The sequence below is a fragment of the Macaca mulatta genome, chromosome 17 (genome assembly GCF_049350105.2).
Source record: "Macaca mulatta isolate MMU2019108-1 chromosome 17, T2T-MMU8v2.0, whole genome shotgun sequence".
NCBI lineage: Eukaryota > Metazoa > Chordata > Mammalia > Primates > Cercopithecidae > Macaca > Macaca mulatta.
The window spans coordinates 94,875,785-94,901,324 of record NC_133422.1 but is presented as its reverse complement, the minus strand read 5'-3'; the positions used below and the strand labels follow the sequence as shown (position 1 = coordinate 94,901,324).

General features: G+C 40.2%; 1 protein-coding gene across 2 annotated transcripts in view; it reads right to left on the bottom strand.

The window, feature by feature from the left end:
• Window positions 1-25,540, bottom strand: part of PCCA (propionyl-CoA carboxylase subunit alpha) — a 436,739-nt gene that overhangs the window by 315,988 nt on the left and 95,211 nt on the right. For both annotated transcript variants that reach the window (XM_001092670.5, XM_015121385.3), the window contains exon 7: window positions 5,045-5,176. In XM_001092670.5, coding sequence (XP_001092670.3) covers window positions 5,045-5,176 — 132 coding nt within the window. The remainder of the gene's footprint in view (window positions 1-5,044; window positions 5,177-25,540) is intronic.

The window sequence follows — 25,540 nt, the reverse complement described above, 5'->3', positions numbered from 1 at the left end:
ATTGAAAAGGAGTGGATTATACAAGAGGAAGGGAGTAGATAAAGGTTTGGATGCCTGACAGTTCCTCAAAAAGATAAACATAGAATTACCACATGACCCAGGAATTCCACTCCTGGGTACATACCCCAAATAACTTAAAAACAGACATATGGCTGGGTGCAGTGGCACACACCTGTAATCCCAGCACTGTGGGAGGCCAAGGTGGGTGGATAACCTGAGGTCAGGAGTTTGAGACCAGCCTGACTAACATGGTGAAACCCTGTCTCTACTAAATACAAAAAAAAAAATCAGCCAGACATAGACATGGTGGTGGGTGCCTCTAATTCCAGCTACTTGGGAGGCTGAGGCAGGAGAATCACTTGAACTTGGCAGAGGTTGTAGTGAGTCAAGATCACGCCACTACACTCCAGCCTGGGCAACAAGAGTGAAACTCCATCTCAAAACAAACAAACAAATATATAAGCAAATACTTGCATACAAATGTTTGTAGCAATACTAATTGCAATGGTGAAAATGCAACCCAAATGTCTTTCAACCAATGAATGGAATTTTTTTTTTTTTTGAGACAGAGTCTTATTCTGTTGCCCAGGCTGGAGTGCAGTGGCGCCATCTCAGCTCACTGCAACCTCTGCCCCCAGTGTTCTAGCGATTCTCCTGCCTTAGCCTCCCAAGTAGCTGAGATTACAGGCGCCTGCCACCATGCCCGGCTAATTTTTTTGTATTTTTAGTAGAGACGGGTTTTCGCCATGTTCGCCAGGCTGATCTCGAACTCCTGACCTCAGGTGGATTTTTTTAAAGTGGTATACTCATACAATAGACTATCACTCAGCCACAAAAAGAGAAAAAAAATCTGATACATGCTATAACATGGATACTATATTTATATTTTGCTTGGTTGAGTCCAATGTTAAGTCTATCTAAAGTCCTTATTTTCACATATTTGCAGTTCAAGAATTTCTTTTTTTTTTTTTTTGAGACAGAGTCTCGCTCTGTCACCCAGGCTGGAGTGCAGTGGCACGATCTTGGCTCACTGCAACCTCCACCTCCTGGGGTCAAGCGATTCTCCTACTCAGCCTCCCGAGTGGCTGGGATTACAGGCACGCACTACCATGTCTGGCTAATTTTTGTATTTTTAGTAGAGACGGGGTTTCATCATGCTGGCCAGGCTGGTCTTGAACTCCTGACCTCATGATCCACCTGCCTCGGCCTCCCAAAGTGCTGGGATTAAAGGCATAAGCCACTGCGCCCAGTCTTGTATTTAATTTTTAAAATAGACTCAAATTCTCTTGTGAAATTCTTTTCTTTTCTTTTCTTTTTTGAGACAGACTTCTACTCTTCTTGCCCAGGCTGGAGTGCAATGGTGTGATCTTGGCTCAGTGCAACCTCCACCTCCCACGTTCAAGCGATTCTCAGGCCTCAGCCTCCCGAGTAGCTGGGATTACAGGCACCTGCCACAACACTCGAATAATTTTTGTATTTTCAGTAGAGACAGGGTTTTGCCATGTTGACCAGGCTGATCTCGAACTCCTGACCTCAGGTGACCTGCCCACCTCGGCCTCCCAAAGTGCTGGGATTACAGGCGTGAGCCACCGCGCCTGGATGAAATTCTTTATATACTTATCTATTTTCTCCATATTTTCCTTCTTTAACATATAAATCGTAGTTATCTCAGCCAATTCCAATATCTAAAGCATATGTGGATCTGTTTCTATTGTCTTTTTTTTTTTCTCTTGGTTTTTGGTTTCTTTTGGTATTTAATAAATGTCACTAATCAATATGTACTAAATGGCAGACAATGTGTATTAAATAGGTATTAAGTATAAAATGTACCTCCTAGAATATTATTTATTCAACAAATACTTAGTGAGCACTGACTAAGCACTGACAATATGCTAGGCACCATGCGCATGTGATACAGTAATAAAGAGAGCAGCATCCCTGCCATCAGAAGCTTGCACTCCAGTGTAGGAAGGAGGCATTTACCTAATACTAAAATGGCCTTTAAGGCCCTAAAAATCTAAGCTCCCTACTATACCATTATCTTTTTTTTTCCCTTATCTCTAAATTGTCTCTCTCTTGATGATTCCAATCACATGCTTCCTTGGTGTTTATTCAGTATCAGGTACACTTCAATCTCAACCAACAATCTTGCACTTGTTATTCTTTCTGCCTAATATGCTTTGCTCTTCTCCAGGATAGCAACAAGACGTGTCCTGCCACTTCCTTAGATGGTCTGCTAAACATGCACTTGGCCCTCTATATCCTTGGGTTCTGTATCCACAGATTAAACCAACCACAGATGGAAAATACTCAGAAAAAAAAAAAAAAAAAAGGAAGGAAGAAAGGAAAGAAAGAAGGAAAAATAAAACTACTGCAAATTTTAAAACACAGTGGGACAACTATTTACATAGCATTTACATTGTATTAGGTATTATAAGTAATCTAGAGATGATTTAGAGTATACGGAAGGGCTGCGCGCAGTGGCTCACATCTGTAATCCCAGCATTTCGGGAGGCCAAGGAGAAGGACTGCTTGAGCCCAGGAGTTTGAAACCAGTCTGGGCAATACAGTGAAACCCCCGTCTCTACAAAAGATAAAAAGTAGGCAGGTGTGGTGGCACACATCTATAGTCCCACCTATTCAAGCAGCTGACGTGGGAAGGAGGAGCACTTGAGCCCAGGAGGTTGAGGTTGCAGTGAGCCGTGACTGTGCCACCGCACTCTAGCCTGGGTGACAGAACAAGACCGTGCCTCAAATAATAATAATAATAATAATAAAAGAAAGAAAAGGTGGCAATTAATGCTATGAAAAAAAGTAAGATTGTCCAGGGCAAGTTAGCACAATAAAAAGAGGAAATGTCCTACTCAGGACCCAGAATAAAAACCCCCATTTAAGGAACAAAGATAGGAAGAACAATCGGGAGGAATCTAAGAAGGGGCATTCAAACGAGCCAAAAAACACAAAAACTAGAACTGAGTAATGTGCCAGAAGTGAATATCTCAGAGGGAAGTATGGACTGACCAAGAGACTCAAATGCTGCTCAGAGATTGATATAAGATCAGAATTGAAGCTTATATACTGGATTTAACAAAGGGAAGAGGTTGCTGGTAGCTTTGCAAGAGAAATTCAGTAGGAATGAGGAAAGAAGCTAGATGGCAAATTTAAAGATAAAGTGAAAGATACAGAAATGAAAGTGAAGAAGGGCAATTCTAAGAGCTTTGGCACTGAAAGGGAAGAGAGAAAGAAGGTGGCAACTAGCTGTGGAGTGAGAGGGGTGATGGTGCTGTATGAATGGAAGAAATGCTTGTTTCTTTCCCACTAAACTGTGAGCACTATGATGCGCAGATCACGTGTGTCTCATCACCACATCCTTCCCACACAACTGAGTGAACAATACATTTGTTCACTGAGCATTTTTAATAGCAATGATAACAGAAAGGAGCTAAAAGATGAGAATTTTAAGACACAGAAGAGAAAAAAGATAATCAGTAAAACCATAGCCTGTGAAGGCTATAAAGAATACATTTGGAAAATAGGAGGAGAAACTGGCTTTCCAGAGGATGTGGAACACCTCCTCCTTGTACCAAGGGGGAAGAACGACATGAATAAATGTAGATAAAAGTAAATACAGGTAAATATGGGCAAGAAGCTGAGGATATTTATTAACCAGGGGCCAAGTTTTCTAATTGTCCTCTAATGCACAAAATGATCTTGCACAATGAAGAACAGCCCAACACAGAATGCCAAAAGTAACAACAAGAAATGCTGAAATGAAGAGTTCCTGCAGGCTAACTCAAATCACAAGGTTAAAACTCTACATGAGGACTCTCTTCTAACTAGAAAAAAAATAGAATAATTTTTCATGGGAAAAGGGGAAATTGCATACTTCAATTTCTGCATTTCTCCCTCAGAAGCCTTCAGTTGCAGAAGGCTCTTGCTAAATGTTTGCAATGTACAATTACCTATAGCTATACCACTTTCACCAGAAACATGATTCTAATTTACATATTATACACATGGAGAGAAGCTCAAGATAAAGATATATAGAGAAACTCATAATATTTAACACATGAAACACATACCACTATTAAATGCAATCCAGAGATCTGACAATACAATTTTTGATCACCAACCTTTTTCCTATGAAAGTCTGAGTCACTGCTGATTCACTGAATACAATGCTCAGTTTCTCACTCAAACTTATGCTATTTAAAATAATACAAGTTGGCCAGGCGCAATGGCTCACACCTGTAATCCCAATACTTCAGAAGGCCAAGGCGGGAGAATCACTTCAGCCCGGGAGTTTGAGACCAGCCTGGGCAACACAGTGAGACCCTCATCTCTACAAAATAAAAATAATTAGTCAGGTGTGGTGGTGTGTGCCTGCAGTACTAGCCCCTTGGGAGGCTAAAGAAGGAGGGATTCTTGAGTCATGGCGAGAGGATCATTTGAGCCAAGGAGTTCAAGGTTACAGTGAGCTATGATTACACCACTGCACTCCAGCCTAGGCAGAAGAGTGAGACCCCCATCTCTAAAAATAATAAAATAATCCAGTTAAAAACACTGATTTTTGGCCAGATGTGGTGGCTCACACCTGTAATCCCAGCACCCGGGAGGACGAGGCAGGCAGATCACCTGGGGTCAGGAGTTCAAGACCAGCCTGGCCAACATGGTGAAACCCTGTCTCTACTAAAAATACAAAAATTAGCTGGGCATGGTGGCAGGCGCCTGCAATCCCAGCTACTCCGGAGGTTGAAGCAGGAGAATCACTTGAACCCTGGAGGTGGAGGTTGCAGTAAACCGAGATTACATCATTGCACTCCAGCCTGGGTGACAAGAGCAAGCCTCCACCTCAAATAAATAAATAAATAAATAAATGTAAAAACACTGATTTTTTAAACATACATACATGTATGTATGTGTGTGTATATATATGTGTGTGTGTGTATAAATATATCCCAAAAAAGCAATAGTTACATTTTATCTTATACTTTTGACAAAATGCTTAAAGACATATACAATAAAAGTTAAAATAGCTTCTCACCTTGACTACTCCATCAAAGCCAGGGATTGTATTAACTTCTGCTTTCTTAGCTAATAATTTACTTTCAATCTTGTCACCCATGGCTTGAATAGCATGTGTGTCAGGTCCAATGAAAATGACATCTTCTGCTGCCTGTGGAGAAAAACAAGTCAAAATTTATAACAAGAACATTACAGAGCATGATGTGCAGTCACAATTTATAAAAAGAAAAGCCCATATGTGTATTTTCTAACTATTTTTCTTGCAGAAACAACAGTCTTTGAGCCAACACATTAAAATACTATATTGCATATAGTACATGTGTGGATAGATGCATGCAACAAAGTCAAATGAAAACAACGGACAGCACTGAAGAACTCCTGCTAGGTATAAACAGTGCACCTCCGAAAAGCCACTCTATGACACTGTATTTGTATATAACGTCCTACGCCACCTAATCTAGCCAGTAAGGTCACCCCTAAACACCTTATAAATCTCTGTGTTTTCAACAGCCTGCAGCATAGTGCCTAGTATAACACAAATATCCATATTTACTGAATACCAATTCTGCACCAGGCTCTGAGCTAAACATAGGAGATAACATGGATGAAGATAACAGGATATCAATAATTTCCAGGAAACGTGAACAGATCACTGACACCTCAGAGAAATAGATAAAAAAAAGTACAACATGTTTACATCCTTGTGACTACAAAAGATGAGTCAAGAATCCAGCGGGAATTTAACTGGGTAGAGGTCCAGTTTCAATCCAAACCACTCTGCACAGACCACACTGAGTACCTTGACAACGGATCTACCTCGCTGTTCATGCCACTCTAATAAAAAAAATGCTAATGACTTAAATAGATCTAGAGACAGAACAAAATATGATGCCATCAGCTCCACCACAGGGCATGGTCTAGAAAAGTAATGGGGGTGTTTGCTGAGATAAAGGATGAAGTCATTTCATAAAGAACTGAAGGTAAATATAAAATGGGAAAAACCAGACCTATATGCAGGCCTTCCTCGAGGAAGGCGCCTAACTGCTGATTGCCCTACGACCTTTGTCAGAGGTGGTATAAACAATAAATCGCATATTTATATATCACTTTTACGTCACATGTTCATTCCATGTTAGCATTGCTACCTGCAAAGAATCCTGACTTGGGAAAAAAGGTTCATTCTCCTGGTGACCAGGGCAGCTGAGTAGCCTGGTGCTTGGAGCGCTCTCCTGGCCATCGTGACCAGGAGGATTAACCCCACCCTGAGCAGCAAGTGGAAGTTGAACAAGGAATAAACACAAGGAATATACAAGGAGATAAATATTTAGGAGGTGAGATGATGACTCCAACTTTGCACACGCTGAGCTGAGGTGCCTCACAATAGTCAAGTATTCATGTTAAGGAGGCAGATAGAGAAGTATAGAAGTGATCAGACAAGTCCAGGCTGAAATACAGATTTTATCTTTTTTGAGACAGAGTCTCACTCTGTCTCAGGCTGGAGTGCAATGGCACAATCTTGGCTCACTGCAACCTCCATCTCCAGGGTTCAAGCGATTCTCCTGCCTCAGCCTCCCAAGTAGCTGGGACTACAGGCACACGCCACCACGTCCAGCTAATTTTTATACTTTTAGTAGAGACGGGGTTTTACCATATTGGCCAGGATGATCTCAACCTCTTGACCTCATGATCTGCCCACCTCGGCCTTCCAAAGTGCTGGGATTACAGGCATGAGCCACTGCGCCCAGCCAAACTACAGATTTTTAAAGGCATCACATACAGGATGGAATTAAAAATTGTGAATGGCAGTCCAGGTGCGGTGGCTCACGCCTGTAATCCCAACACTTCGGGAGGCTGAGGAGGACGGATCACGAGGTCAGGAGATCGAGACCATCCTGACCAACATGGTGAAACCCCATCTCTACTAAAAATACAAAAAATTAGCTGGGTGTAGTGGCACACACCTGTAATCCCAGTTACTGGGGAGGCTGAGGCAGGAGAATTGCTTGAACCCAGGAGTCAGAAGTTGCTGTGGGCCGAGATGGAGCCACTGCACTCCAGCCTGGGGACACAGCGAGACTCCATCTCAAAAAATATATATAAAAATAAAAGTTGTGAATGAAACCATTCAGAGAAAATGAGTAGTAAAGCCAATGCCTTTAAATTCAAGAGGTATGCTTCTCTCCTACCCAAAAGCAAAACAAAAGAAAAGGGAATTTTTAGACCCTGAGTCTAAAGCATCCATTTCTTTGAGTGACAATGTGGATAATATCTGACTTTTAAGTTTGATTAAATAATTAAATAATGTACAGGAGGAAAACTATTATTTTCCTTCTACCTTTCTAAGTTTATGGCTGGGGCACCTATTACAAAAGATAGATTAACCAAAAAAAAAAAAGTATACACATTTACTTAATATAAGTTGTACGTGACACAGGAGCCTGCGTAAGGAAATGAAAATCCAAAGAAACAGTTAAACTTGAGTGTTTTTATACAAGGCTGATGAAGACTAGAGAGCTAAGGAGAAATGATAGCACAGAGCGCAAGAGGTAGTGTCATAAACTGGGGAAAACGACTCAGATTCCTCTGCATCCTCTTCTCTTTGGGAATGAGGATGCTCCTAACCCTGTCTCTACTAAAAATACAAAAATCAGCTGGGCAGGGTGGTGCGCGCTTGTCATCCCAGCTACTCTGGAGGTTGAGGCAGGAGAATCGCTTGAACCTGGGAAGTGGACGTTGCAGTGAGCCAAGACTGCACCACTGCACTCCAGCCTGGGCAACAGAGTGAGACTCTTTCTCCAGAAAAAAAAAAAGAGGACACTAGAATAATAAGATAGCTAGGTCCACAGGACTCTAAAATAGTATTATAGGAACCGAAATGCCTAAAATTTGCTGGTGTTACAAGTGGCAGGATGCTGGATAAGAAACCCCTTCAGCCATAAGAGGTGCTTATAAAGTATCTATCAAATGTTTTTGTATTTGGTTTTAGTAGAACCTTATTTTCGTGGAAAAAAAAATCTTATGCAAATCTCCAAAAATGTAAAGCACGTAGGAAGTAGCGCTGCTCTGTATGAGGAGATAATAGTGGTAAGCCTACACCTCTATCAACTCTATGTCTCCAGGTGGATACATGAATCATTTCGGACCAGGACAATAATCATATTCATTTCTCTTTATCTAAAACCTGAAACCCGCTGAACACTAAGTAAAGGCAAGAGGAAACAATCATGCTTCAACCATCAGTTGTCTTTCCATACTCTCATTTTACTTGCAAAGATGGAAAATTTTATTATAATGCTGCTTTAAAAACGACTATGCCAGGTAGATGTAATCAAGCAATCAGAGTACCCACACAAAGAATTGAAGAAATAACATAAATGAGAACATCCAAAGTACATTATGATTATACAGTAAAACTTCTGATTAACAGGAGCCCAACGACCTGGAACACTGATTAACCAGATTTTTCTTGTGCATTCTAATTTGAGGAAAATTACTCACCCAAAAATGCAAAATTATCAAAAAAAAAAAAAAGCTTACATCAAGTACTTAGTGACTATTTTTTGTCCCACCCAATACAAAAGAAAAATAGCCAGTAGTATGCTGGATCACTACAAATGTTTCAATGACTTAACTTCCTTTTTATCAATGTGTTTTTGGAAGTGCTCCCTAGGTCGGCCTTTAAAAGTAATTAAAGCAAAGTGAGAGAGCAACATTAGAGGCTCTTGGCTCCCATAAATCTGTGACCAAAAAGGATGAGGTCAGGATAAGAGAATATGGCAACTGCAGTGTGATGCAGCATGTTTCAAACGCTTTCAGTTCTTGACCAGGCAGTGGTGTGATGTAGAATAAAAAGCCAGATTATATCCACTAGTAACCTTCGATACTCTTCTGTTAACCTGGTATTTTTTGTTATCCATCTAATTATCAGCTTCCCTTAATCACTGCAAGTTTTCTGTTATGCAATAGTAACTAAATTTGTTTCCAAAAATATGCTTTTCAAGGTCCTTTTAAATTTACCTTGCATGATGCATATAATATCTGAATGCAAACAAATGTCTTATGACTACAAAAGGTAGGCATTTTTCATCATTAAAGTAATTCATTAAAAAAGATAATTAGGAGCCAAGTGTGCCTGTAGTCCCAGGTACTTGGGAGGCTGAGCCAGGAGTATCTCTTGAGCCCAGACACTGTTCACAGTTGTTGTGCGCTACGATGGCACTTATGAACAGCCACTACACTCCAGCATGGGCGACATGGCAAGACAAAGGAAGAGAAAGAAATTATGAAAAGCTGAAATCACTGCTCCAAAATTCTACTCATTTCCTAAATTCTGTGACTTTATGGTTCTGGAAAAATTTTAATAGAAGAATGGGGAAAAGAGTCGGGTTTGAGCAGTATGTTAAGGAAATGAGATTTAATTTACAACAGATTTTATGTCAGGAATTAAGGACAGAAAGAATCATTGTAAAAATTACAATGTATGATACATATTTCATTCTCAGAAATATCACAAGTTAGTAAATTGCTAATTATGAATTCAGATTTTAAAGTGTATACATTTTAGGTTCACCAAGAGTTGCTACTTGGGTAACTACAAAACCAGGGTCAGAAATAAAAGACAGCCATGGGGCCAGGCGTAGTGGGTCACGCCTGTGATCTCAGCACTTTGGGAGGCCGAGGCAGGTGAGCTACATGAGCTCAGGAGTTTGAAACCAGGCTGAGCAACATGGCGAAAACTTTTCTCTACAAAAAACATAAAAATTAGCCAGTCATGGTGGTGTATACCTGTGGTCCCATGTGGTCCCAACTACTCGGGAAGCTGAGGTAGGAGGATTGCTTGAGCCCGGTGGGTAGAAGCTGCAGTGAGCTGAGACTGCACCACTGCACTCCAGCCTGGATGACAGAGCAAGACCTTGTCTCAAAAAAAAAAAAAAAGATAGCCATGGAAAAACAGCTGAACTGTCCAAAAGATCCAGATTGTGGTTTTTAATACTATTCCATGCTAAAAGGAAAAAGTGTTTCTGGTAGAAAAGGCCAGTTCCAGGATTGGTTCAGGGAATATAGCACATCTGATAAACTGAGTCAGAAAGAAAGCTTTCAAAAATTTACATAGCAGATAGAAAGGAGCACCCACTGAATACAGTGATATCAATAGGAACATCGAAAAGAATACTGGGGAGATTACAGGGTTAATTCATTCTTTTCAAGACCTCAGAATAAACCACTTCCTGCTATCTCTATTCAAGTGTTTGAACTTTTTGGACTTGAGTCACTGATTTGAAAATACGTGGCTCTTTAAAAAGCAATGTAGAGAAAAACTAATTTTATACATTAAACTAAGCAAAATAAAAGTATCAACATAAAATCCAACGCAATTTTTTTTGTTTTTTGTCTTGATACAAAGTCTCGCTCTGGACTGCAGCAGGGAGATCCTGGCTCGCTGCAACCTCCACCTCTGGGGTTCAAGCAATTCTCCTGCCTCAGCCTCCCAAGTAGCTGGGACTACAGGTGCCCCCCACCATGCCCAGCTGATAAGGTTTTGTATTTTTTGTAGAGACAGGGTTTCACCATGTCGGACGAGCTGGTCTCAAAATCCTGACCCCAAGTGATCCACCCGCCTCGGCCTCCCAAAGTTCTGGGATTACGGATGTGAGCCACCATGCCCAGCCTCAACACAATGTTTTTATAAGGCAACAAAAAGGGACCAGAATAACATCCATGTGGCGGGGGAAAAGCACAGGACAAAAACATACCAACACAATAGATCAAAACTATCATCTATTTTTTTTTTTTTTTTTGAGACGGCGTCTCACTCTGTCACCCAGGCTGGAGTGCAGTGGCGCAACCTCGGCTCACTGCAACCTCCGCCTCCCAGGATCAAGCAATTCTCCCGCCTCAGCCTCCCAATTAGCTGGGACTACAGATGCGCATCACCACGCCCGGCTAATTTTTTCTGTATTTTTAGTAGAGACAGAGTTTCATTATGTTGGCCAAGCTGGCCTCGAACTCCTGATCTCATGATCCGCCCACCTTGGCCTCCCAAAGTGCTGGGATTACAGGCATGAACCTCCGTGCCCGGCCTATCATCTAATATTTCAAAACAAGTTAAAAGACATTTTTAAATGACACATAACATAAAATAGTATAAATCAGATTTAGAAAAGCTCCAAAATGCAGAAAGGAGATGACAGAACTCATGATACAATTAGAAATGAAAAAGAAAATCATTCCATAAATGAAAACAGCTACAAAGAATTTAAGAGTGAATAAGGAAAACAGACAATGCCTTATGAGAAAGACAAAGTGAAAATAAAAATATTTAATTTAAATATAAAAAAATGAATAAACAATATAGGAGAAGATGACAAATACTGAAGATAAAAAAAGAACATCCAACATATGAATAATAGGAATCCTTGAAGAGAACCAAAGCAAAAAAAGAGCAAATATTAAAAATATAACTCAAGAAAATTTACTTGAACCAAAAAATAAATATTAAAAGACCACACTACAGGAGAAATTCATTCCAGGATGACCAACATACCAAGAAAAAATGCTAGTAATAATACTTCAGTAAATGAAAAAAAAAAACAACAACTAGGAAAAAGTAACTTATACAAAAGAGAAATTTAAATAATCATCAGACTTTGACAGCAACATTTTGTGCCAAAAGAAAACGGAATAATAGCCGGGCGCGGTGGCTCACGCCTGTAATCCCAGCACTTTGGGAGGCCGAGGTGGGTGGATCACGTGAGGTCAGGAGTTCGAGACCAGCCTGACCAACATGGAGAAACCCCGTCTCTAGTGAAAATACAAAATTAGCTGGGCGTGGTGGCACATGCCTATAATCCCAGCTACTATGGAGGCTGAGGCAGGAGAACTGCTTGAACCTGGGAGGCAGAGGTTGCGGTGAGCCAAGATCGTGCCATTGCACTCCAGTCTGGGCAACAAGAGTGAAACTCCATCTCAAAAAAAAAAAAAAAAGAAGAAAATGGAATAATAAACTCTTTTGAGTAAGAAACTCAAGGAAAGAAAGTATGAGCTAAGAATTTTACTTATTTTAATTTTGGGGAAGAGGGTCTTGCTCTGTTGCCCAGCCTGGAATGCAGGGGGGCCATTATAGTTCACTGCAGCCTCAAACTCCTGGGCTCAAGTGATCCTCCCATCTTGACCTCCCAAGTAGCTAGGACTACAGGTGTGTACTGCCATGCCCAGCATTTTTTTTTTTCTTTTTTGGTGGGGTAGAGATGGAGTCTTGCTATGTTGCCTATGATAGTCTGAAACTCCTGGCCTCAAGTGATCCTCCTGCCCCAGCCTCCCAAAGTGGTGGGATTGCAGGCATGAGCCACCAGGCTGAGTCAAGCTAAGCAATTTTAATCCATAGAAGTCAGTGCAACTATAAAAGGCAGAGAAAATGTAACAACATGCAAGAACTCACAAACTCTGAGAAGTCCAATACAGCAGAGGTTTGCAAACTAGTGTGTGGGCCAAATCTGGCCCATTCACTGCCTGCTTTGGGTTTTTTTGTTTTTTGTTTTGAGAGACAGTCTCACTCTTGTCGCCCAGGCTGGAGCGCAATGGTGCAATCTCAGCTCCCTGCAACCTCCACCTCCCAGGTTTAAGCGATTCTCCTGCCTCAGCCTCCCAAGTAGCTGGGATTACAGGCATGCACCACCAGGCCCAGCTAATTTTGTATTTTTAGTAGAGACGGGGTTTCACCATGTTGGTCATGCTGGTTTTGAACTCCTGACCTAAAGTGATCCGCCCGCCTCAGCCTCTCAAAATGCAGGGATTACAGGCAAGAGCCACCATGCCCAGCCTCACTGCCTGTTTTTGTACAGTCCATGATCCAAGAAAAGATTTTACTAATTATTGGGGGTGGGGAGGAGGCAAATTTTTTTTTAAATACTGTATCATTACGTGTGAAAATTATATGAAACTGAAACGCAGCCATTCTCATAGTTTACACTGTCTGTGATTGCTTTCTCACTACAAGAATAAGAATGAGTACCAGCAGAGATCATATGGCTTACAAAGCCAAAAATATTTACCCTCCGGCTCCTTATAGAAAAAGCTTGCCCACTCCTGTACTAGAGAAGGAGCTTCAGGAAACCAAAATGACAAACGAGACATCAACATAAAGAGCCAGGGTTACTTGTAGAGCTAAAACTAAATGAAAGCTAAGGAGATGTATGTATAAAAACCTTATAGATAACAGCCACACTTTCTGACAATATAGATATAGTACAACTTTTTTTAAAATATTAGAGGAAGATTATGTACAAACACATTTGTAATGTTTTTAGTAATCATATTGGCAGTGGTATTAACATTGTTATCTTGAGATTGCTCTGTGTATAGCACAGGAGGAGACAAATAAGCAACTGTGAGATAGTCTAATTCTGTCATTTCCCCTATCCTTGAGAGTCAGAATTCTAAATCCGGAAGAATGAAGATGCACAGGGGCAACAAAGAAGAGGTTAAAGTTCTGCGATTCTGAATTGTAATGGAAAATACTGCTATGAACACAGGAGTTATTTTGTCTCACATAAAACATAGACTTTATTTAATTATACTTTTATATTGTTATATATATTATGTATGAGAAAAATGTTATGTGTATGTTATTAATACAGTACGATTATTATAATATAAATTTGTTTTATATACATACCATATTTTGGGTTGTGGTTGGCATTATAAACATATTTATATAGTAAATATACTGCCATATGGTCTATATTTTATTAATATAATATAGTTAAGATAACATATTGTATTATAAGCAATATACATATATAACATAAAACATATATGTTAAAAATCTGTTAATATATATGTATATTTTATTTCCTAGCCCTGGTAACTAAAAAGGCTTAAAATGACCAATCAGTAGCAATGACCATGCCTAATACCCCAACTGTGATCTCCAAATACCATTAGAAGCAGCCAAGGCGTTTTGAAAAGATGGCTGAATAAAGAGTTGAACAGAAGGCCAGGTGCTGTGGCTCATGCCTGTAATCCCAGCACTTTGGGAGGCCGAGGTGGGTGGATTACGAGGCCAGGAGATCGAGACCATTCTACCTAACAAGGTGAAACCCCGTCTCTACTAAAAATACAGAAACAAAAGTAGCCTGGTGTGGTGGCGGGCGCCTGTAGTCCTAGCTACTCAGGAGGTTGAGACAGGAGAATGGCGTGAACCCGGGCGGCAGAGCTTGCCGTGAGCTGAGATCGCACCACTGCACTCCAGCCTGGGCGACAGAGCAAGACTCAATCTCATAAATAAATACATAAATAAATAAATACATACATAAATAAAGTTGGAACAGAAAATGTAAAACATGAGCCTGGAATGTCCAGTCAGATCAGATAGCAAGGAAGCTAGAGAAGACTATGAGGTCAAGTCAAAAAGACCCGTGAGTCAACTTAGGCCCCACGGACCGAAGAGGAACAACTTGAGTTCACTAGTAATTTCAACGATATGACTTCATAGTGATTTTGTTTAAAAGAATTGGTTAACTTCGAGGGGTGATAAGGAACCAATCATTACTTTAGAAATAGTGGCCGGGCGCGGTGGCTCAAGCCTGTAATCCCAGCACTTTGGGAGGCCGAGACGGGCGGATCACGAGGTCAGGAGATCGAGACCATCCTGGCTAACATGGTGAAACCCCGTCTCTACTAAAAAATGCAAAAAAAACTAGCCAGGCGGGTTGGCGGGCGCCTGTAGTCCCAGCTACTCGGGAGGCTGAGGTAGGAGAATGGCGTAAACCTGGGAGGCGGAGCTTGCAGTGAGCTGAGATCCGGCCACTGCACCCCAGCCTGGGCGACAGAGCAAGACTCCGTCTCAAAAAAAAAAAAAAAAAGAAATAGTAAATAAAGGTAAAGAATTAAGCATTTATCTTGCTTTTCATATATGAATTGTACCAGTGCTAATAAAACAGTAAATGAGAAGTGTTTCTTTCTTATTCCAATTAACTAATGAAAAAAATGTTAGCATTAAACTACCAAAATTTTGTAATCCAATAAAGAACTAGATATGGGCAGTAAGCATCAAAGTCTGCTTATATCTTAAAAACAGCTAAAAAGACATTATGTGCCTCCTATAGTCTTGATCAAAGGCATCACATCCAAGTCTGATCTTATCTCTGAATTCAAGTGCCAATTTGTAGGAAACACCAAGAATGGAGGAAACCACCGAGCTATATCATCGCCATGCAGTGAGCTAACTCAAGACTGGGGGAACTCTGTAAGTCAAACATCCAAGTTCTTCAACAGATAAGTCGTAAAGAAAAGGAAGCAAGGGGAGCCTATAGACTAATATTTTAAAAACTTACCGAATTTAAAAATAAATGGACAAAACTTAAATACTGTGTCCAAGGTGGCACATTTGGACAATAAAATTATTTTTAAATGCAAAAAAATGATTACTATAAAAGCCAAAGGAATGGGTATGTTTAGAGAGAGGCCGGAGGTTAGCACTGAGATGCGTCACATGGCCAGGCCTTCCAGGATTCTGGGTAAACATCTGCATCTGGACCTATTTCATGATTTCAAAATTGTTCACCCTATAATAGTTCATTAAGCCACACATTTTTTTTGTATAGTTCTCCTGTAACTGCCTTTTACTTTACAATAAAAATTTTGACAACTATTTCAGAGTAGCCACCAACTTATAGGAGTGAAATCAACACACGGACTAGGAGTGGCTTCAGCAGCTCCATGCCCAGTGAAGTGTTTCTGAAGCCAGTTTGCCAGCCTCTTCCAGGGACTTTAGGCTTAAAAAAAAAAAAAAATTTTTTAAGTACATTCTTATGTTTGGCTGGGATGCTTCAATAAAGATTCTCATTTTGTACAAAGTGAACCATGGTGAAATGTTTACTAGCACTAAAGGTTAAATGTGGCAACTGAACACCAGGTACGGTGGCTCACGCCTGTAATTCCAGCACTTTGGGAGGCCAACGCGGGCGGATCACCTGAGGTCAGGAGTTTGAGACGAGCCTGGTCAACATGGTGAAACCCTGTCTCTAATAAAAATATAAAAAATAGCCAGGCGTGGTGATGTGTGCCTGTAATCCCAGCTACTTAGAAGGCTGAGGCAGGAGAATCACTTGAGCCGGGAGGTGGGGGTAGCAGTGAGCCGAGATTATGCCATTGCACTCCTGGGTAACGAGAACGAAATTCCGTCTCAAAAAAAAAAAAAAATGTGGCAACTGCAAAGTATGAAAACATTTGGACATGGACAGCCAGAACAGGAACCCACCTCTGCAGCATCACCGTGTCCAAAACACTCAAGCTTTGCTCTTTAATCAGAGATTCAATCTTACTCCTGGGTTGCAAAGAAAAAGAATGTTCCCATTGCCATGAGTGCTGCTGAAATCACAGATGAGACGAGACTACACTATCTGAGCAACAGAACATCAGGCCACCCGTACCAGTATTACGGAGACCGGCTCTGAAAGGCCTGGGTACCATCAAATCAGTGATGAAATGAGAAGCAAATGAATACCGAACAACTCATACTCCTCCCTCTTTCTTCCTTACCTTTTACGACCTCCACTTTAGGCTCCTTGGCAAGCTGTGCAACACTGCGTATTGAGTGCCAGGAGCCATACGCTGTTCTGTAAATGGGCAGACACACCTACAAACAGATTTCTTATTGAATGTGAATAGTTTGGGTTTCCAGCAAGGCCATTTCTGGTACTCCTATGCAATATTACTCAGACTTTTTTTTTTTTTTTTATTGGAAAACAAGTTCAGTTTAGCACCGGGATGAAATATGGGGCATGTTAGTACCTGGCCTCCAAAGAGTTACTGCGTACAAGAATGGCCCCTTCTCCCAGCTTTTAGGTGTTAAAATCTACTTTGGTGGTTGCTTTTTAACCTGAACTCAGTGTACTTTAAACAATAATCATTAAGAATAAAAGGCAAGGGCTGGGCACAGTGGCTCACACCTGTAATCTCAGCACTTTGGGAGGCGAGGGTGCCTGGATCACCTGAGGTCAAGAGTTTGAGACCAGCCTGACCAACATGGTGAAACCATCTCTACTAAAACTACAAAAATTATCTGGGCATGGTGGCGTGCTCCTGTAATCCCAGCAACTCAGGAGCTGAGGCAGGAGAATCTATTGAACCCGGGAGACAGAGGTTGCAGTAAGCCAAGATCACACCACTGTGCAACAAAGCGACACTCTGTCTCAAAAAAAAAAAAAATAAAAATAATAAAAAGTAAAGCACAGGAGTTCAAGATCAGCCTGGACAACATAGCAGGACCCTGTTTCTACAAAAAAATTTTAAAAATTACCCAGGCATGGTCCCAGCTACATAGGTGGCCAAGGCAGGAAGATTTCTTGAGCCCAGGAGGTCAAGAATGCAGTGAGTCGTGTTCACACCACTGCACTCAAGCCTGGGCAACAGAGCAAAATCCTGTGTCAAAAATAAATATATAAAAATAAAAGATGAGGAGAACATTTTTAACCCTGAGAGGGGAGAAACACTCCTAGTGTCATTTTGTGATCCTGGGTAAGTTCCAGTCTCCTGGATAAGGATGTGCACTGGTACTAGTCAACACTGCACTGGAAGTCCTCAGTCTATGCAATGGGGGACAACTTTAGAGAAGACTATAATAAAACTCCTAATTAATTTTCCCCAACACTGACTGTGGAGCATCAATAAAGGGAGGAAGAAAAAGAATAACCTAGAAGAGGATGCCCTCAGCCTCTCACCTACTACATTTATAGGAGTCATTTTCTTTAACTGTTATCAGTTCATTGTAAATTAAAACCGAATTTAGCTGATTCATTAGGATAAGAACATAAAGGAATGTAATTGCTATAGCAGATGGGTAGTGGAAGGGGGCAAAGGTTCTATTATTTTAAAATTCAAAAATAAAAATTTATAAACCCACATGATTTTTAAATTTGTTTGGGATGCTAATTGCGAGTTCAATTAAAATCGAATGACATACAAACTGTATTTAATTTATTGTACACTATATGCTATGACTTGGTTTAACGAAAGGAACCTGTGTCTTTTTCTTTCAGTATTACTGGGATCTGGAAGTCATTTAATCTAATGTATATTCCATATTAAGTGTCTACTGGCACAATGCACTGAAGTAATACTATTATTTCCAGATGATAGCTATGTACAGTGTTTAGGGAAAGAGAACAGTGGTAACTTTCCACACTGTAACTGTGGGCAGAAGTCAAGTTTCCTACTTAAGTATATCTTAAGGAATATATTACAGTTAAATATAAAACCTTGTTTCTCCCACACTGATGGGGAGTGAGCATTGCAGCAATAGAACACTTTCTATTTTTAATATCTGGCAATTGAATGATTTCCATTTTTACTTTTTAGCTAACATTAAGTCAGAAAATTGCTCAATTTCTTTTATTAAATGTTTCAGGTTTCTGACCAAGGTACTTAGAACAAACAAGAGTTTTTTGGTATTGATTACTTTAATAAAAACCATTTCAACAAACAAACTATAAATCGCAATATCTTTGTACTTTCCTCGTAAGCTTTTCAAATTTATGAAGGAAATTTTTTATTTTAAAAAATTTGAATTACTATATTCTTTATTAATTTTGGCAATGTTCTTCCTATTCCTAGAAAACTAAGATTAAAGTCTGTTAGTGTTTTCCATTTCTTTTGTGCATATTTGATTTCTTCTTTTTATTTCCCTATAATCAGCACTGATACCACTTCCAGAGTCTTGTTGATTGTAAAGAAGAAAGAGCCTGGGTGGGTAAGCCTCACATTCTTCACTCTTTGTGCAGATCAGGATACTAAAAAGGGATGAGTTAACATAAACCTGAGTGGGCTGTTAACCTTTTTTCTCTTCGGGAAATGTAGATGCAATAACATTTCCAGCTGAAAGACTTATTCTGAGTTCCTAATGTTAAAGAATGCAAATGAAGTATTTTGTCTTCTCTGTGCCTGGAGGTGTTAGGTAAGAAAATAGAAAGAGGTTTCTAGGATTAGTTTCACAGATTTCCTTTATCATGTAAAACCTTAGACTGGTTGCACTGACAAGAATCAAAGAAAGGCAATGTAGAAGACACCCAGAGAAAATTCAATAACTTGTTTAGCAGTAACACGGAGAAAATTTGAGTTAACAAAAACAAGCTTTGGGATGAATTTTAGCCTCGCTCCTTTAAAGAAATGCTAACTTTAATACTAGAATGCTAATGAAAATACATTGCCAAATACTGTTAATCAGTTTAAATAATACTAAATTTCAAAAAAATAAATAAATAAATACCACTAAATTTCCTTAGGTAAAATTCTTAAATGTATCACTCAGCTATTTTTCAGAAGTTTCTTTCTGCTTTACATAATAATAGCAATAATACTTTAATTAAACAGCTTGATACAAATTTTAGTTTTTCTTTTAGATGCATCTTTTAAGAAGATAAGGTAAGAAGGTTCACATTTAAATGTGGTATACACTGCTAAGGTCCTCCTCATGGAAGCTGATCACAGGAATTTGTTTTGAAGTTGTAATTTCTTTCCTCTATATCTCATATAAAATACTTTTATTTTACATCCCTTACAATTTGAATATTTAAAATGAGCTGTTTTCATTTCTCCCTGATTCAATTCTTTTTGTTTCATGAACAAGAAAACTAATTGGTACCTTTTTGGTTGCAAAATAATATTTTTCCAGTTAGACTTTGGAATATAACTTACAACAACTATGAATGTAATTAGCAATTTTACAGTTTAAGCAAAAAAAATGAAGATTTGATAACACTTCACTTAGCGTGAGGGTCTGTTGCTGTAAATGCCCAATGCCACCCCTTCCGGCTCATGCCTCACAGTCCACTTATACTTAGTGAACTGCTAAGAGTGAAAAAGAACAGGAAGCTGGTAAACTGGTGAAAGGCAAGAGATCTTTTGTTTAGTCCGTCAGATCAGATATTAAGTTTAATTTTACAGCCGGGCGCAGTGGCTCATGCCTGTAATCCCAGCACTTTGGGAGGTCAAGGTGGGCAGATCACAAGGTCAGTTGTTGGAGACCAGCCTGGCCAATATGGTGAAATCTGCCTCTACTGAAAATACAAAAAAAAATTAGCTGGGCATGGTGGCGCACGCCTGTAACCCCAGCTACTCAGGAGGCTGAGGCAGGAAAATTGCTTGAACCCGGGAGGCGGAGGTTGCAGTGAGCCAAGGTTGTGCCATTGCACTCCAGCCTGGGCGACAGAGGGAGACTCCGTCTCAAAAATAATAATAATAATAATTTTACAACTTTTTATTTGGCTTTGTATATTCTCTGAATTGTATGCTTTTTCTATTTTCTTTGAAAATATTTACAATTTCTTTCAAAATTTGCTGCAAGTCAAAATCCTCCCACATGTCTTGCTTAACTTCATGTTTTCTGAAACATATCAAGTTTTTGATTCCATCGTGGATAGAAATAATAGTTGTATAGTTTAGGTAAAGTATGCTGAACCTACAGTTGGGATATTCTTGTTTTAAGCACTTAATTGCTGTGTTTTACTACAGCCTACATTATAAAGCTTATTTCAAATACTGAGTAGAATATTAAAATAGCAGAGATCATGATTTCTTTTTTTTGAGACAGAGTCTTGCTCTGTCACCATGGCTGGAGTGCAGTGGCATGATCTCGGCTCACTGCACGCTTCACCTCCCAGGTTCACAAAATTCTCCTGACTCGGCCAGGCGCCCCGTCTCTAATAAAAAACCCCGTCTCTAATAAAAAATACAAAAAACTAGCCGGGTGAGTTGGCGGGCGCCTGTAGTCCCAGCTACTCGGGAGGCTGAGGCAGGAGAATGGAGTAAACCCGGGAGGCGGAGCTTGCAGTGAGTTGAAATCCGGCCACCGCACTCCAGCCCGGGCGACAGAGCGAAACTCTGTCTCAAAAAAAACAAAAACAAAAACAAAAACAAACAAACAAACAAAAAATTCTCCTGACTCAGCCTTCCAAGTAGTTGGGACTACAGGCGCCCACTACCACGCCCAGATAATTTTTCTGTAGAGACGGGGTTTCACTGTGTTAGCCAGGATGGTCTCTATCTCCTGACCCCATGATCTACCCACCTCGGCCTCCCAAAGTGCTGGGATTACAGGCGTGAGCCACCACACCCGGCCTATGATTTCCAATTAATGACCTTGAGCACAATTCCTCACAACACTTAGCACTACTCTAACCCTAAAACCTGCTAAATTCATCCTTTATTCTGATTAATAGCAATGATGCAATGAAGTGAAAGTGACAATAAGATGTAGTAGATGGACCCAAGTTGACATTTATTTATCTGTAGGTGGGAAACAATTCTAAGTTTAAAAATGAATTAAAAGAACAAGGAATATAATACTAACAAAAACTACAATATTTATTTACTAGTTTATTTCATACTATTTACAAAGCATTGTATTAAGGCTCACTTTATCACTAAAAAAAATTTTATAGATTAGCATTTCAGTCATCAGATTCAAATTTGTTTACAAAGTTAGAAAGTCTTCAATTGATTCTAAAACAATATTGTAGTATCTATGACACTTCACAGCTCTAAAGGGTGCTTTTTTATATCTTCTCCTCCTCAAAAAACAAAAAGGAGGGGGCCTAAGAAACAGCAGGAAATAAATGGTCATCACTGCTTAACATGTCAGTAAAATGAGGATCTTCAAGATGAAATAAATTGCCCACAGTCATTAGACTGGTGAAGTGACAGAGATAAGACTAAGACACAAACCAGCATTTTGAATCTGCAACTCAATCACCTTCTCAGGCCCATCTCACCTGCTTGTAAACAGGTGCAAGTGGCCCGTGCTTTTTCAATAAGCTAAAGATTACTGGGAAGTAACCAGACATCAGGTTTGCCTCGCACACCCTTGAACACATCTATTACTCAGCGTCCTAACTGATTAGTGTCCCTTTTCACTCTCAGAAGCAGGCTGGTTTAAGTAGACATGGTTTCCACACTCAAGGAGTTTATAGTCTAGTAGGACAAACAATAACACATGTACCAAAAAATAAAAACAATACACGGTAAGAGTAGTCAGTGCACTAGAAGAGGTAAAAATCAGACACGGTGAACAGAATCCAACAAGGGAATCAAGGACGACTTCACAAAGGAAGGATCACTTGAAGGGGAAAAGGAGAACCAGGATTTGGAAAAGTAGCATGGGCAAACAAACATGTAAATATTTAGGAAAACACCTCTCACTCATCTGTAAACCGTTCTTTTTTGTTTTTTAAGACAGGGTCTGGCTCTGTCACCCGGACTGGAGTGCAGTGGCGTGATCTCGGCTCAATGCAACCTCTGCCTCCCAGGCTCAATGGATCCTCCCGCCTCAGCCTCCTGAGTAGCTGGGACTACTGGTACAGGTGTCAACAGTTTTTTGATCATCAGAGAACAATAATGATCCTGCAAACAACCAGTGCTCATCTATAAGGATCTCCTCTCTTTTTAAGTCCTACAACAACTAGATTTCAATTTTATGCATCTTTGATGTCTGCTTAACACAGTCATGCATTCATTCATCCTACAAATAGCTGCCAATACCTACTCTACGTCAGGCACTGTGCTAAGCCTAGGAATTCAACGATGGACAAGACAGAGGTACACCAGGGCCTCGCTTAGTTGACTAACTAGAAAGACAAAAATATAACACAATTAAAATCAAAATAAAGCATGAGTACTGTGGTAGAGAATTAGAAAGTACTCTGGGAAACTAATAATGGCAATTGAACTAAAGCGAAGATGGATGGGAACTTCGTTAGCCAACTCATAAATTTACTACAATGATATTTTCATATGTGAAGTGGTGATACTGCAATTATCAACTGCATAAATAATAAAAGACAAAGGAAATTCTTTCCAAGATACAAATTCCTCCCCCTTTGCTTCAGAGAATTTCTTCCTCCAATTCATATTAAGTACTCTTACAATTTAACATGTTCAGATTACCTGAGATTTGTCTTTCTTAATAATTCCAACCAGAGCCTTTGTAACCTTCTAAATGAGACTTGAAAATGCAATCTTCTCCTTACATTAAAGTCAACCCTTGTAAGTGATGAGGGAAAAAGTTGGCATTGTATATAATAGACTAAGCCTCATTTTATGTCAACTACCAGCAAGCGTAAAATCTCAGCAGAATGATATTCTCACAACGTTGTAGCAGCCAGCGTGACTTCCTTAGGTGTATGTTATCACCCTATCCCCAGCCATTTGAAATATGACTGACACCAACTGTAACCCCTCACTTCCCATGCCACTAGAATCTTACAAAACAAGTGTTGGGCAGGATTTTAAATTATATTCTTGTATTTAAAAGAAAGTCAGGAATTAGAAGCAGTGGAGTGTAAAGGTTAAGAACAGGGACTGTGGAGCCTGCCTTCACTCCACTCACTCAACTACCTGGTTGGCCTTGGACGAGTTCCTTGGCTGCTGTGTGCCTCAGTTTCCCTATCTGTGAGGATACGTGAATTAATAAATGTAACGCACTTAGGATGAAGGTGACCCATAGTAAGCTTCTACACAAGTGTAAAGGGACTCCGGAGTCTCAATCACACCACTGTTGGCTGCTGAGGCCTCCCAACCTTCCTCCCTGGGTGGAGATCTTTCCTGTGTTCCAGGGGCCTCATTCCTGAGACAGTAATAACACTTCAGTAAAATGTTGTGCACTTGAAACCTTAAGAAACTTACGAAATCACAACTGTCGTGTGCTGAGATGCACTTCCGACAGCTTTGAAATAGTTTACTGACTTTATCATCGCCTTAAACACTTCTAATTCAAAAAGGGTGCTTGGAAGTACTATGGTTGAGAATGCTTTCTGGTTTGGGGAGGGTTGTTTTTTTGTTTTGTTTTGTTTTATTGGAAGCAGGATCTCTCTCTGTGTGTGTTGCCCAGGCTAGAGTGCAGTAGTATGATCACTGCAGCCTTGACCCCTAGGGCTCAAGTCATCCTCCCACCTCAGCCTCCAAAGTAGCTGGGACTACAGGTGCGTGCCACCATGCCTGGCTAATTTCACCATGCAACCAGGCTGGTCTCAATTTCCTGACCTCATGATCCGCCTGCCTCGGCCTCCTAAAGTGCTGGGATTACAGGAATGAGCCACCACGGCCAGCCCCTTTTTATTATTTTTTGTAGTGATGGGGTCTCCTTATTTTGTCCAGGCTGGTCCCAAACTCCTGGGCTCAAGCAATCCTCACGCCTTGGCCTCCCAAAGTGCTAGGATAACAGACATGAGTTTTTTGGTGTTTTGTTTTGTTTTGGAGACAGGGTCTCGTTCTGTCGCCCAGGCTGGAGTGCGATGGCACAATCTCAGCTCACTGCAGCCTCCACCTCCCAGGTTCAAGGAGTTCTTTCGCCTCAGCCTCCCGTTTAGCTAGGAGGGACTACAGGCATATGCCACTACATCTGGCTAATTTTTAGTAGAGATAGGGTTTTACCATGTTTGCCAGGCTGGTCTTGAACTCCTGACTTCAAGTGATCCACCTGCCCAGGCCTCCCAAAATGCCAGGATTACATGTGTGAGCCACCACACCCGGCCACGCTTTTCGGTTTTAAAGGCTCAGTTTTGACACTGAGTTTATCATATTTGACAATGCTTTGACTCTTTATTTTAATAATGCTATTTAATTACAAATCAACTTCAAAAGCCCTTTTTAATTTTTGGCATTACTATTCACACTAGAAGTTGAACACACAGGAATCAGAAGTCAATATAACACATAAACAGCCATCAAAGATTACGTGCATGGTCTTCAGAGAACATTTCATAAAGTCCACCCACCTTATTAATCAGAAAACAGTGCTCTGATTGTAGAATATTAATTAGTCATGAGACATTTTCAACTATTATAAGAGGAGGCTAGATTCTAGTTAAGGCCTGCCAAGAAATGAAGGGCAACACCTCATGAAATGACAACTAATTTGAAATACATTCTCTGTCCTCTTTATATTACCAATAACAAAAAACCCTAAAGGGATTTGGTGCTTTTCCAATATGGCTGTCCGATCTAGCAAAGAATTTTCAAATTAACAACATGTAAATTGATTCCAGGGTATTTTTAGTGAGGGGACAGTCTAGAAATGATCTTAAGCTGAAAAAGGTCTGATTTTATGGATTTAAAATAATAACACAGCCGGGCACAGTACCTCATGCCTGTAATCCCAGCACTTTGAGAGGCCAAAGCGAGGGGACTGCTTGAGTTCAGGAGCTCGAGACCAGCCTGGGCAACACATATTTTTTTTAAAATAGAGACAAGGTCTTAGGCAAAGAACTTAAGCAAAGACTTCCTGACCAAGAACCCAAAAGAAAATGCAACAAAAACAAAGATAAAAGATGGAACTTAATTAAACTAAAAAGCTTCTGTGCAGCAAAAGAAACAATCAGCAGAGTAAACAGACAACCCATAGAATGGGAGAAAATCTTGGCAATCTAAACATCCGACAAAGGACTAATATCCAGAATGTACAACGAACGCAAACAAATCAGCAATTAAAAAAAACAAACAATTCCATCAAAAAGTGGGCTAA